General features: G+C 41.1%; 1 protein-coding gene across 7 annotated transcripts in view; it reads right to left on the reverse strand.

Annotated features, from left to right (window-relative positions):
• Window positions 1-14,827, reverse strand: part of ASPH (aspartate beta-hydroxylase) — a 253,502-nt gene that overhangs the window by 115,874 nt on the left and 122,801 nt on the right. For all 7 annotated transcript variants that reach the window (XM_040354262.1, XM_040354261.1, XM_040354260.1 and 4 more), the window contains one exon: window positions 13,287-13,331. In XM_040354262.1, coding sequence (XP_040210196.1) covers window positions 13,287-13,331 — 45 coding nt within the window. The remainder of the gene's footprint in view (window positions 1-13,286; window positions 13,332-14,827) is intronic.

The raw sequence follows: 14,827 nt of genomic DNA on the forward strand, positions 1-14,827 counted from the left end.
CGTTATCCTTAAAACAAAGCATGGAGGTCTTTTTCGTGAGAGGATTACAATTTATTGGTACATGGAAACTAACAGCTTTCATTTAAAATATGAAATTTCATTAGGTTTCCTCCCTGCAAAAAGCAGGTTTAATTTGTTCAAGTTCAAGTTTCTACAAATACCACACTGTATTACATAACAAATGTCTCCCACAGCAATGGGAAAAACCTAACCATTGTTACAGAGCACAGGACGCCAGTGCACACAATTCTATAGCTTACACTGCATAAACTGAACAGAATGCCAATGCCCAGATATCCGTTGCACAATTAAGGAGTAAGGAACGCACATCAGTTTTCACAGCTACAGAGCATAAGAGGCATTTCCATCATTTTCATACTACACTGGGCTCCCAAATAACTGAGTCTCACTATTTGCATGTCCTAAAACCCTGAGTACTGTGCAGCCTGACAAGGGAAGAGGTCAGTAGAAAAATACTAACGCTAAAAAAACAACGTCCTCTCAGAGTTAAGCTGCTATAGTTCTATAATTAACACTAAAATTAGTGATTGTCTATGCATAGTACAATGGAATCTTCACAATATGAAGTGCATTTAACTCTGAAGAAGGAATACTAAAATACCCATCAATGGGCCTCATTTATAAAAAAAAAACATCTGAAACAAAATCATCCAGATTCCAGATTTCCCCTGCTTAGCAAAGGCTAGAAAATGGTGCAAGCCAATTGTCTGCTCGGCTAATACCCTTCTGATCCATGGTTTCTATCATCCAATGGAAAAAAGGACAGCTTTGCGCACTGCAACCGATTTCCCTGCTTTCAAATCAGTCATACAGAACTGGAAATGGAGACTGGCTGGTTGTTACGGCCAACAAAACATTCAGACCCTGCTATGCATGAAGCCCACAGTGAGAAATATATGAAGTAAAGGGAAGTGTCTGCATTTGTGCCTTGCACACCATGCAAGTATCCACCATGCTATAGTGCATAAGCCTAGAATTCACTGTAAGTGCATAAGTACTAATCAGTCACTCGCTTGTTATTTGTGCTACTAAAATACACTGAGATCACAACAAACTCCTCCCCCTAAATTTAAGAAAATATTTTTTTTTTTTTTTTTTTTACTGTTAGTGTTCACTTATCCATTATAAATTACATACAAAAGGCTCAAGCGCACCCTACAGGAGATTTAGGTATATACCCACAACAGAAGAAGTAATATATTAACATCTAAAAACAAACCAGACCTAATGCTGTTACTTCATAAATAGAATGACACACAGCCCACTGAATAGACACAAACAAAATTGCAAACTTAGCATCAAAACAAGAACAAAAAATGTACACACACACACGCACATGGAAACGTACAAATCTCAACTAAACTGAAAGAATTTTTTTTGGGGGGGGGGGGGGGGGAGATACACAAAAAACTAAAATTTTAAAAACAAAAACATTATAAAAAAGTGTACCTTAAAAAAAAAAAATAATAATTAAAACAAATTTCTAAAATGATACGTTCTCTCCCAGAAACTGCTTTGTAATTTACTTCATGGCTCCAATTAACCCCTCTGCTCCCTTGTGAAGTGTTTGGTTAGGGCTGGTCCTCTTGATGTAGGGGCAGTCTTTTTGAACGTCTTAAGTATCTGTAAAAATAAGGGGAGATCTAAATTAAAGGACCAACCAAAAGCATTACGAAGTATAAAAAATAGTTTACTGTATCAACAAAAATTAGAATTAAATCAGCCAGACTCGCTGACTCATGCATATACAGTAAGGCCAGCCATTATGTGTCAAGAGGAGTTCATGTGTTCCTCATGAAATAAACAGGTTCTGTTTACAGGAATATCAGTCAAGATCTTTAAAAAAGGCTCTGTTGTGCCAAATTAAATGGGAATGTACAGGAAAAATGGAGGTCTCCCAATATGCCCACGTTTCACTCCATGTAGTTATGAGTTGAAATACACCACTGTCTCAGCGTTTACTGCAACCAGGAACTGCAATACCAACTGACATTTCCAGCACCACTTGCTGGATCACTACGCTAATGTGGCCTTCCTATAAAACACGAATGACCATTTTTCCCCACTTTATTCCAATGGACAGACCTTAGGCGACTGGATGGTTGTCTCTTCTTATGAACAAGAAACACTTCAGATAATTGGGACTACTTCATCTACTAAAGGAGGAAGCCATATTAAGAAAACCAGCCTTTTTAAAAAAAAGGTACAGTTTAAGAATAATCATGCTCCTATTTTGCCTGGTCCTGTTTTAGTGACGGGTAGGTTTTTATGCATTTGAGAAAATTAAAGATACAATTAAAAAAAATCAATAACCATCTACACTAATATTATCCACAAGAAAAAAAAAGCTCCCATTCCAACCTAAGCGATTTGCTGCCCGATTCCCAAAGTGCAACAATGGCCTCACTCTGAAGAATCCGTTTTTCTCAACGCTATTCTTGTCAAGCCTGCCTTGCATACACACGAGCGTGAAAAAAAAACACGCTCAAGCAAAGCGCGGTGACGTACAACACGTACGACGGCACTATAAAGGGGAAGTTTCATTCAGTTGGCGCCACCCTTTGGGCTGCTTTTGACGATTTTGCATTAGTAAAAGTTTGGTGAGAGACGATTCTAGGGCCGAAACCACTAATCGATTAATCGACAACTAATCGATTATGAAATTAATCGATTACAATTTTCATAAATCGATTAAATCGGACAGTAACATAATGGGGTTACAAAAAAACTAAAATTAGCACTTTATAGTACACAAAGAGCAAATCGCTACTGTAAACGTTACTTTCACTGTTCAACAGTAAAAAATTAACCCCTTACAGTAGCAATTATTTGCTCTTTTTGTACTAATTTTAGTTTTTTTAACCCCCATTATGTTACTAAACATTTCAGGCCTGGGTCACACCTCTGTTTTTTGGTGCTTTTTGCAGAAACACACTACAGTTCATTTACATGTTTTCCTATGGGACACGTTCACATCCATGATTTTTTTCAGCTGCTGCGTATTTGGAAAGGGCAAGGACTTTTTTTTAACGCAAAATGGTGCCATTTTGTTTTTTTGGTTCAATATACTTCAATGGAGAAGCTGCAGAAAAAAGTATGTAATTCGTTTTTGTGGCAATTTGTGTTTTTTAATCTGCCCAACAAATTGGCCAAAAAAAAGAAAAAAAAATGCAAATCACCGCAAAATTGCTGTTTTTTTTTACGTTATTAACCAATTAATCGAAACAATAAATCGGCCAACTAACCGATTATGAAAATAATCGTTGGTTGCAGCCCTAGACGATTCACGCTTTTCAGTCTGTTACAGCGTGACGAATGCGATATCTCCATTACAAATGCTAGTTTTACCAGAACGAGTGCTCCCGTCTCATAACTTGCTTCTGAGCATGCAAGTTTTTTTCCCCGTCATTAAAGCCTAAACACGACATGAAAAACGACGACGTGAAAAACGAGAAAAATTTGAGCATGTTCTAAATTTTTAATGGCCATTTTTCACATCGAGAAAAATGCTCTGGAGCCCATTTCTCGTCATTAAAAATGGCCGTGTACGTGGCTTGAGTGTTGTGTCTCTTGCCCTGTAAATGTTTTTAAGCACTCCCATTTAAACATCTATGGTGCCAAAAAAACTAGCGATTTTGCGCTCGTCTTAATTGCCAAGAATTTTTTTTTAAAATCAACACCCCTGAAACTTGTGGCTACACTCAAGACAAGTGTTAACAGAAAATTCAAATATGTATTTTTTAAATAAAACATCAGATTATTATTATTAAGTATTTAAACGTGAGGAAAAAATCATCCTGCATCTTACCAGTCCTTAAGCTGGCCATACATGGATCGAAATTTGGCCATTGGAAGCTCTCCCCACTGTTGGAATGCAAAAGCTCAACGAGAGGGATTTCCCCCATCAACACACAGTGAATCTAGTTTGGTTCAATCTTTTGGTGGAAAAAATTAAAAAAATGCATCTTCTATGGCCTGCCTTAGCTAGGGTGATGGGAGCATTAGCTCTCTTTTTTTGGGCTAGAAGCATTTTGGCAAATACAGAAAAATACATGTTATTCTTGCCAGAAATCTGGTGTACTTGTAACCCCTCTCATACACAAAACTCAAATAAACAAGGTTATTGGCATTCCCAAGAATACCCCCTCCCTCCCTATGTGACAGATACTGGGAGTGGAGAAGGCGTTTATAGCCCAAATCAGGAGGAGAACAGCCAAAACGTACAACCCAGCTTCTCCATAAATACAGCAACTGTTTGTCGCCCTAGGACAGGAAGTATATTAAGGGCAAGATTACCAGGCTAAAATAAATGAAAAATCCACCTCATCTGAGGACTGATAAAATATATTATTCTTTTTGGAAATTTTAAACTGCAATAAGTATTTGATCCTCAAAGAGATGAACGAATTGTGCCATCACTGGTTTTCAGTCCAGCAAGTCTGCAAATACTGCCTTTAAAGGGGTTGTAAAGGTAAAAAAAAAAAATCCCTAAAACAAACAGTTTTTTTTACATTAGTGCAGTCCTCCTTCACTTACCTCATCCTTCCATTTTGCTTTTAAATGTCCTTATTTCTTCTGAGAAATCCTCACTTCCTGTTCTTCTGTCTGTAACTCCACACAGTAATGCAAGGCTTTCTCCCTGGTGTGGAGAAAGCCTCTTGAGGGGGGAGGGGGCGAGCAGGCAAGTCAGGACGCTCTCTACTTTGAAGATAGAGAAAGGAGCTGTGTGTTAGTGGGCGCCCTGACTCTCCTGTAGTCCAAGGGAGGGGGCGAGCACAACACTCCACACCAGGAAGAAAGCATTGCATTACTGTGTGGAGTTACAGACAGAATAACAGTAAGTGAGGATTTCTCAGAAGAAATAAGGACATTTAAAAGTAAAATCGAAGGATGAGGTAAGTGAAAGAGGACTGCACTAAGGTAAAGGAAGCTATTTATGGAATTTTCTTTTTTTTTTACCTTTACAACCCCTTTAACCTTTTTTTCTGCAAGCTTTGCTCATAAAATAACTGCTCGTTTAGACTACCTTAAAATGATATGCACGCTTCTAGTTCTAATCTCCTGCAAGTATGAGAAAGCACATCTAAAAAGGACTTCTGGGGATGTTCTACTGACCGCCATCTACATAAATGTGGGATTTCTGTCCCTTCTTGCCTCCCCTAAACTCCTCTTGTTGATAAACTGTACAGACTAAAGCCATACTGTACAATCTTGGCCTATGGAAATACTTCAAGAAAAGCAAAATGGAAAAAATGGTGTACTTCTTTCTAAACCAGCTACATAAAGAAAAAGAAAAAAGTAAAATAGCAATACCCTTGTTTGAAACAGAATCTACATTTTAGGGAAAGTATGAAGTAAATTACAAAGCAGTCAGTAGTAGAAACAAATTTAGTACACGATATTGTATTATATATGATCAAAAAAATGAAAGAATCGTCGTAGAACAAAAAAATAAGCATTACATGTACATCGGGAACCAAAGCCTTCAAGATTTCCACCATATATCATAAATCTGCTTCTTCTGCCACCACAAAGCCTTGTGGCATACACATTCTGATGCGCACAGAAACCTTTAATATGATTGGCTCTACAGAATTCTGAAAGTAACATGACTTGACGTACCTGTCCATGATGAAACTTAATTCCAATTCAAAAATAGCCCATTTGACCCTCCGGTTGAGGAGAAAAAAAAAAGGACGGTGGAGCAGTACTCACAGATCGCTATGGGAGAGCCGTTCTCTCCAGAAGGGTTTACATCCCAAAAATTGTCATTGGAAGAAACTCGGATTTAAGGTATACCTGAAATGCCCAATGTATGTATCGGGGATGGGGGATGAAGTTGGAGTTTGGCCTTAAAGTTAAAGAAGAGGTCTGGCGATCCCCCATCCCAAAAATTACTTCTTAGCTTCCCAATTACAACACTTTAGTGGATGGACAATAGTAATGGACTCTGACCCTATACAGAGTCTGCTACTATCAGTTTATGAAGCATGTCCATTTGGTTTCTTTATTCGAGTCGCAAAATCAACTGCGCGATAAAGGATTCCTTACAGGTAAATGGTTTGACAAGGTATGGCAGGAAATGAGGAAAATTACAAAAATAAATGGATATACCTCATATACCCCAATCTGGAATAATAGCAGCTATGAGGAACTGATGAAATTGGAAGGGTTTGAGATCTGGAGGCAGAGGGGACTAAGGTATATAGAACAGCTATTTCAGGAAGATGTGATGAAAACCTTTAGTGAATTAAGTAAAGAATAGAATATTCCAAATCAAAGATTTTTTTTCAATTTCTACAACTTAGGCATGCATTAAAAATACAGGGTCGATCACATGAATTGAAGTTTAACCACTTAAGGACCGCTCACTGTATATATATATATATATATATATATATATATATATATATATATATATATATATATATATATATATATATATATATATATATATATATATATCATTTTTTTAAAGATGGATATCTCGGTAACGGCAGCAGCTGCTGCCACAACCGAGATATCCATCTTTCCTGCGAGCGGTCCTTTAAACGTTAATGGTGGTCTCCGCGGCAGATTCGCCGCAAGATCACCGTTATCGGCGGCGGGAGAGGGCCCCCCTCCCGCCGCTCTCCCATGCCCTCCGCCGCTTACCAGAGCCGTCGGCAGCGGCGGAGGCGATCGGGTCCCGTCTCCTGCTCGGCTGGGATACGAGTGAGGGCAAGATGGCTTCCACCCGTCTCCATAGCATAGCAGGGCGGAAGCGACCTCAAAACGTCACTTCTACCCATGCTTCTTAAAAGGCATACTTTCTTGTTGTCATTTTTCCAAATGACAATTTTTATTTTTTTTGCATTTTAGTCTAAAAATGAGATGTGAGGTATTTTTTGACCCCAGATCTCATATTTAAGAGGACCGGTCATGCTTTTTTCTATTACAAGGGTTGTTTACATTCCTTGTAATAGGAATAAAAGTGACAAATTTTTTTTTTGTGTAAAAATTAATAAAAAAAATAAAAAAAAATATTTAAAGCGCCCCGTCCCGACGAGCTCGCGCACAGAAGCAAACGCATACGTGAGTAGCGCCTGCATATGAAAACAGTGTTCAAACCACACAAGTGAGGAATCACCGCGATTGTTAGAGCGAGAGCAATAATTCTAGCCCTAGACCTCCTCAGTAACTCAAAATATGCTACCTATAGAATTTTTTAAACGTCGCCTATGGAGATTTTTAAGGGTAAAATTTTGACGCCATTCCATGAGCGGGCACAAATTTTAAAGCGTGGGTATCATTTTTACTCGGCGTAACATCTTTCACAATATAAAAAAAAAAAAAAATTGGGCTAGCTTTACTGAAGTCTTATTTTTTAATTAAAAAAAGTAATTTTCTTCCAAAAAAAGTACGCTTGTAAGACCGCTGCGCAAATATGGTGTGACAAAAAGTATTCTCTAGGGTGTTAGAAATGGCAAGGTCCTTAAGTGGTTAATAAGTCAGTGGCAATAGCCTTGTTGGATAAGAAAAAAAAAAAGGGGGTTTGATATCACAATTATATGATATATTTGATAAATTTAAAGGTACTGTGGATATACCAGAAAGATTAGCCTGGTCAGGCGACATAGGGGCAATTTCAGATGAACAGTGGGCACGGGAACCATCGGCAATACCTCAGGCCTCTTTATCTCCAAACACAAAATGTAACACAAGTATTCATCTTACACAGGGCACATTTCACCTCAGAGGAATTATTTAAATTGAAATGCAGAGATACAGACCAATGTCCTAGATGTAAACGGAGAGCAGCCAATCTAATACAAATGCTATGGAGATGCCCTAAACTCCACCGTTATTGGTCTGGTGTGGTATCTACCATTAATAATGTATTTGAGAGTTGGATACTTATGGAGCCAGAGGGATGCCTTCTAGGTATACTGGATGAATCAAGAATTCCAGGGGAATATATTGTTTCAATAAATAGAAGTCTATTCCAGGCTCGTAAACTCATAGCACAGTTATCACCATTTCCACCAAAAGTAGTGGAATGGAAGATACAAGTAAGGGAAACTTTAATTAAGGAAAAGTATACTTTCCTACATAGAGGGAAATTTGAAAAAATATGGAGAAGGTGGTTTGGTATCTTGGAGGTATGATTAGAGAGGAGAGGATTAACACACAAATAAAAATATGACAGGAGTTCCAATTTGTTTTGCCCCTGGTTATACTATGATGGTGCAGCCCCTTTTCCCGGGAAACCGTTTTAAACACCCCCATCTTCAAACTGAAACTGACAGATACAGAACAAGAATGGACATTTTGACCCATCTATGGCCAGTTTAAAGCAGAACTAAATGCTCTCAACCAACCAACGTTAACAATGTTTAAAAGAACAAGTTCACCTTCTGAAACATGCAACATGTTCCCGCTTCTGCACCGACTCAGGAGTCTGAGCACCTGGTGTGACAGCAGTACAGGGAGAAGTTCCCCATACCAGCTGTCACTTTTTTTTAAAAGAGCTAATCCCACATGGTCGTGTCATTCAGAGTTTTGTGAATGAATCAACTACAACAACGACATTTCTTTGTGGCTGATGGCTTATAGGGCTCTAACTACCATGGCGCTGTTGAGCAAGACTTGTAAACTTGTCCACATTACCAAGTAAAAAATTTCTATGTGAACAATTACCTTTGTTCAAGACAAGCTTCCTGACAACGAAGCCTACTGAAAGAGGCTACATTCAACTTCCCCTTTAGCTTAACGTGTAGAGAAATTGTGTGCAAGATCACATGAGTATTTTATACATCATAGTCTCCATCATTATATAGAACATATATATATATTTTTTTTTACATACTGCCACCAGTCAGTGCCCCTGATCACCGCAATACCAGTTACATGAGGATGTTGTTCAGCATTGGTGACAGTATGTGAAAAAGAAAAAAAAAAAAAAGTCTTAATTTTCCAAAGACCATGACAAAAAGTTACAACTCCAAAAAAACTTGCCATGCCTTTTACTAAATACCTTGGACTGCCCACTTTTCAAAGTGGAGTCATTTGGTGGATATTCGTACGGTCCTGGCATTTTTAGGCCTCAAAATGATAGGCCATCAGTACATCAGGACCCAGAGGCTCTTGCAGGGTGTGGGGTGCTCCTGTTTCAGCTTCACCAATGACTATTGTGTCTAAAGTCATCCTATGTTCACTAGGGGCATAGGATGACTGAGAAAGATATCTTGGACTACATGAGATGGGGCTGTAATTTAATCCACAATAGATTCAAGAATGTCTGGAAGAACTAATTACAGGTTGTTGATTCTGAACCCAACAGGTCAATAGAAGAGTGACTCATTCATGTGGGAACACAGACTGTTAAGGGGTAATTAAGTCTGCTACTGTCATGTAAACTAACCTTAGTCTGGCTTCTAAGACTTTTCATTGTGTTATTCTAATTGACACTGTATTGTGTGAATTGTGAGTTAGCACAGTCTAAAAGTCATGATGTCTGACTTGTCAGCTGTAGCTAATTAGCTCATGTGGATTGTGTCAGACCTGGTGCCAGTTAAGGCCCGTACACACGGTCGGACTTTCGGCCAACAAACTTCAAAATCAACACGTTTTCAAATTTGTTCGATCGTGTGTATGCTCCATCGGACCAACAAAAAGTTCGGTCTGCAAACGGACAAACTTTACGACAACAAAAGTCCGATGGTGCCTAGTCCGACCGTGTGTACAGCAAGCCATCGGACTTTTGTACAAAGTGCAAATACGCATGCTCAGAACCAATGTTAAAATCAACCAACAATAGCAGAAGTTAACCAAACGGTGGCGGAAAAGAGCAGAAAAAACATGTGATGTTGGGAAAGTTTTAGAAAAGTTTTCAGAAAAGTCTGAGCGTGTGTATGCTATGGGTGTGACCGGACAAATCACTCCGGACAAAAATCCAAGGGAAAGTTTGTCGGATGTCCGACCGTGTGTACGAGGCTTAAGTCTGACTAAAAGACGTGTATTGAGCTCATGTATCATGTTGTGGGTGGAGTTCAGTCATTGTTCATTGTGGTTCCTACTGTATACAAGAAGCCTGATTTTTCTCATTAAAGTATATTTGTTTGAACCTCAAAACAGAGCTGTGTCTCGTTATTGGGGTTCGTCTGCTGGATTGTGGAGTGTCGATAAGCTGTCGTGGGTTGGTGGAATGGAATATCGTTAACGGTGTTAACCCCTGACCGTTACACAGACCAAATAGCAAAACACTGATTTGAGTTATTTTCACCAAAGAAACGTAGAAGAATGCAGTTCTATTTATGGAGAAAGATTAATTTATTTGCAAAATGTTCTAACAAATTGTAAAAAAAAAAAAAAAAAAAAAAAAAAAGGAAGGAGGAGATTTTAATTTTTTTTTTTTTTTTTATCAAAAAAAATAGATAACAGCGGTGATTAAATACCACCAAAAGAAAGCTCAATTTGTGTGAAAAATATAATAAAAATTCCATATGGGTATAGTGTTGCACGACTTCACAATTGTCATTCAAAATGGGACTGTCTGCATGGGAATGCATGAAACACACGTGCATCCACATGTGGGTAAACACGGCCCTCACATGGAAATACGAGTGTAACGCACCCATGTAAATGAGGCCTTAAAATCAATATCTATAAAATTATTTCTGCTCTCTTCCCTTGGCGATTTCCATCATCCGCCCCTTCCCCACCATTACATTATCACACACTATAAAGACTAAGCAGCTTCTTTTGGTATGCGTGTTTAGCATAGCCAAGAACAGGTTGTTTTCTGGAATACTGGATGATTATATTGTAAAAATGCAATTCGCACAAACAAACCTTATAGCAAGCAGAATATAAAAGCTTTCAAAGGACAGGACAACAGATAAAATGGAATAGATTGTGAAATAATTTAAAGTTTCAGAATTATTTTTCTTAACCACTTTCATACAGGGCACGTATACACCTTCCCGCCCAAGCCAATTTTCAGCTTTCAGCACTGTCGCACTTTGAATGGCAATTGCGCGGTCATGCTACACTGTACCCAAACAAAACTGGCGTCCTTTTTTCCCCACAAATAGAGCTTTCTTTTGGTGGTATTTGATCACCTCTGCGATTTTTTTTTTTTGCGCAACAACTAAAAAAAGACTGAAAATTTTGAAAAAAAATATGTTTTTATTTTTTTCTGTTAATTTTTTTGTAAATAAGTAAGTTTTCTCTTTCAATTACGGGCACTGATATGGCGGCACTGATGGGCACCGATGAGATGGCACTGATGGGCACCGATGAGATGGCACTGATGGACATCGATGAGGCAGTACTGACGGGCACAGATGAGGTGGCACTGATTGGCGGCGCTTGTATGCGGCACTGATGGACACACATAGGCGGCACTGATGGGCACACATGGGCGGCACTGATGGGCACACATGGGCGGCACTGATGGGCACACATGGGCGGCACTGATGGGCACACATGGGCGGCACTGATGGGCAATCATGGGCGGCACTGATGGGCAATCATGGGCGGCACTGATGGGCACTCATGGCTAGTTATGGGTGGCACAGATGGGCACTGATAGGTGGGCACTGGGCATGGATGGGCACTGTAGGGTGGCACTGATGGACACTGTAGGGTGGCACTGATGGACAATGTGGGGTGGCACTGATTTACCTAAGTTGCCAGTCAGTGCCCATTTGTGGGCACCGATTGGCATCTTTTTTTTTTTACAGCCCAGGGTGGGCATCCCTGGTGGTCCATGTGGCGATCCGAGGGGGGGCTGCGCTGATAAACGATCAGCGCGAACCCCCCCTGTCAGGAGAGCCGCCGATAGGCTCTCCTCTACTCGCGTCTGTCAGACGCGAGTGAGGAAGAGCCATCGACGGCTCTTCCTGTTTACATCGCGATCAGCCGTGATTCGACACGGCTGATCACGTGGTAAAGAGTCTCCGTGAGAGACTCTTTACCGAGATCGGTGTTGCGGGGTGTCAGACTAACACCCCGCAACAACGATCGCCGCGATGAGCGCCCCCAGGGGCGCGCAGCGGCTCAGAATCCTGAGGACGTCATATGACGTCCGGTCAGGATTCTACAACCACTTTGCCGCCGTCAATCTGTCATTGGCGGGCGGCAAGTGGTTAAACAAGTGAGATTACTCTAAAATCTAATCTAAAATAGGGGTCTGCAAAATTTCTAAACAAAGGGCCAGATTACTGTCCTTCAGACTTTAGGGGGACCAGACTTTTGGCCACTGGAAGTAGAAATTGTCCGGGTGTCAGTGGGTGGGGGGGAGGGGGTCGTGCCCCATCGTTGGTGTCAGTGGGTGGGGGGTCGTGCCTCATCGCGTTGGTGTCAGTGGGTGGGGGGAGGGGGTCCTGCCCCATCGCGTTGGTGTCAGTGGGTGGGGGGGGAGGGGGTCCTGCCCAATCGCGTTGGTGTCAGTGGGTGGGGGGGGGAGGGGGTCCTGCCCAATCGCGTTGGTGTCAGTGGGTGGGGGTCCTGCCCCATCGCGTTGGTGTCAGTGGGTGGGGGGGAGGGGGTCCTGCCCCATCGCGTTGGTGTTAGTGGGTGGGGGGGGAGGGGGTCCTGCCCCATCGCATTGGGTGTCAGTGGGGGGGGGGGGGGGGGTCCTGCCCCATCGCGTTGGGTGTCAGTGGGGGGGGGAGGGGGTCCTGCCCCATCGCGTTGGGTGTCAGTGGGGGGGGGGAGGGGGTCCTGCCCCATCGCGTTGGGTGTCAGTGGGGGGGGGGGAGGGGGTCCTGCCCCATCGCGTTGGGTGTCAGTGGGGGGGGGGGGGGGGTCCTGCCCCATCGCGTTGGGTGTCAGTGGGGGGGGGGGGGTCCTGCCCCATCGTTGGGTGTCAGTGGGGGGGGGGGGGTCCTGCCCCATCGTTGGGTGTCAGTGGGGGGGGGGGTCCTGCCCCATCGTTGGGTGTCAGTGGGGGGGGGGGTCCTGCCCCATCGTTGGGTGTCAGTAGGGGGGGGGGGGTCCTGCCCCATCGTTGGGTGTCAGCAAATACTGCATAAAGGCAAGCAAACAAAATTCCTGTTGACATTTCATATGGGAAAAAATAAATAAAAAAACGTATGTTGTAACTTTCCAAAAATCAGTCTTACACTGTGGCTTCCTGACAAGAGGAAGCAAAAGGCAACCAATATATGCATCGGTAAATTGCTTAATTTTTGGCTACTCTGGTGATCTAGTTTTTATATCTGCCAAGTATTATACTTTAATTTATTTAGTTTGGTCTTAAGAAAAAAATTATTATTTACCTGCATGATCTTCGTGGGGCTCTTCAGATGTCACTGCGTTTTCTTCTAAAAAATATAAAATGTCCTCAAGATTTAGTTAGGAAAATTAAGTTTTTTACAAGCGTTTACTGGAAAAGGCAACAATATCTCTCTTAACCAAGGCTGCCCATAACCGAGACTTCGTAAGGAAATTCTCATCACTACATTCAATGACTTTATGAATGCGATTCAAAAGTACTTAAAACATTGTTTGCTTTCAACATTCCCATAACATGCCCCAAATGAAAACTATAAAGTGCTGTGCAAACTGTTGGCGCTATATAAATCCTGTATAACAACAACATTCATGGTTAGAAATTTGTTCATTTGAGAAAAAATTTCCATCCTCTTCCCTTGAATTTTTTTTGTTACTGCAGTCAAAATCAAACGACTAATGGTCACAAAATCAAAATAAATATTCCTGAAACAAAAGTTTTCAAACATGTATGGCCAACCTGGATGTACTGTCCGATTGACCCGCATGGCAAATAAGTGGCAAAAAAAGGGCTAATGAAACAAAATGTAAAGTTATACATCTGAGAGCAGAAAACACGAGTACATCATACAATATACATAAAATAGGAAGATACTGCGCAGGTCTGATAAGTGAAATAGTGATGACACTATAAAAATGTGTGAAAAAAATAATAAATATAAAAATAAAAAAAGGCTGCTGCAACTTATATGTAAGATACACACACAAATACAATATAAAAAGAAAAGCTGCGCTGCAAGTTGAATCAACATAAATAATCAATTATGTTTAAAAGTACACAAAACCCCAGTGCAAAACTGAAAAAAAGATTAGTGCAAAAGTCCATATAAGATGTATCACAGAGGATTGCAGGAAGTGACAGGAAGTTCTCCGAATAGGTGAAGCTAAATATCCAGGTAAAAATCCAGGTAAAAATCTTGTGAATCAGATGACAAATCCACCACCACTTATGTACCAACTGCTTACCAGAGCAAGAATAAATTCAGGCATGTATAACATGGGTCAATAGGGGTCCTGGATAGACTGCCACTCTCTCTCCTGTATCACCAATCCTCTATGTCAGACCAACTTTCTCCATAGATGTGACCCAAAGGAGAAAAACACTCACATGGTGTGATAACGTTTTAAATATTTTAATGTAAAAAGGTATTGCACTCACATGTATAACGGTTAAAAAGTGCGATCAATAATTGTTTAGTCGGCCGGCTCTGCTGTCTGCTCGTCCTTCCGGGTAGACAGCGTGGATCGTGGTGACGTCAGCACGTCGCTCCTCCCTACGCCGTTTCGTCACAAGGATGACTTCTTCCAGGGGATACGGAATATCATACTAACATCATACAATATAGGGCAGGGGTGTCCAAACTTTTTTCAAAGAGGGCCAGATTTGATGAAGTGAACATGCGTGAGGGCCGACTATTTTGCCCGACATTCTTGGAACCATTAAAATTCGGTCTAAGTGTGTTCCTCCGAGCAACTAATACACGGCCCAACAAGAATTCTCTTGCCTTTGTGGCTGTGTGTGGTGAAG

Source organism: Rana temporaria, chromosome 5, assembly GCF_905171775.1.
Source record: "Rana temporaria chromosome 5, aRanTem1.1, whole genome shotgun sequence".
In the NCBI taxonomy this organism is placed as follows: Eukaryota; Metazoa; Chordata; class Amphibia; order Anura; family Ranidae; genus Rana; species Rana temporaria.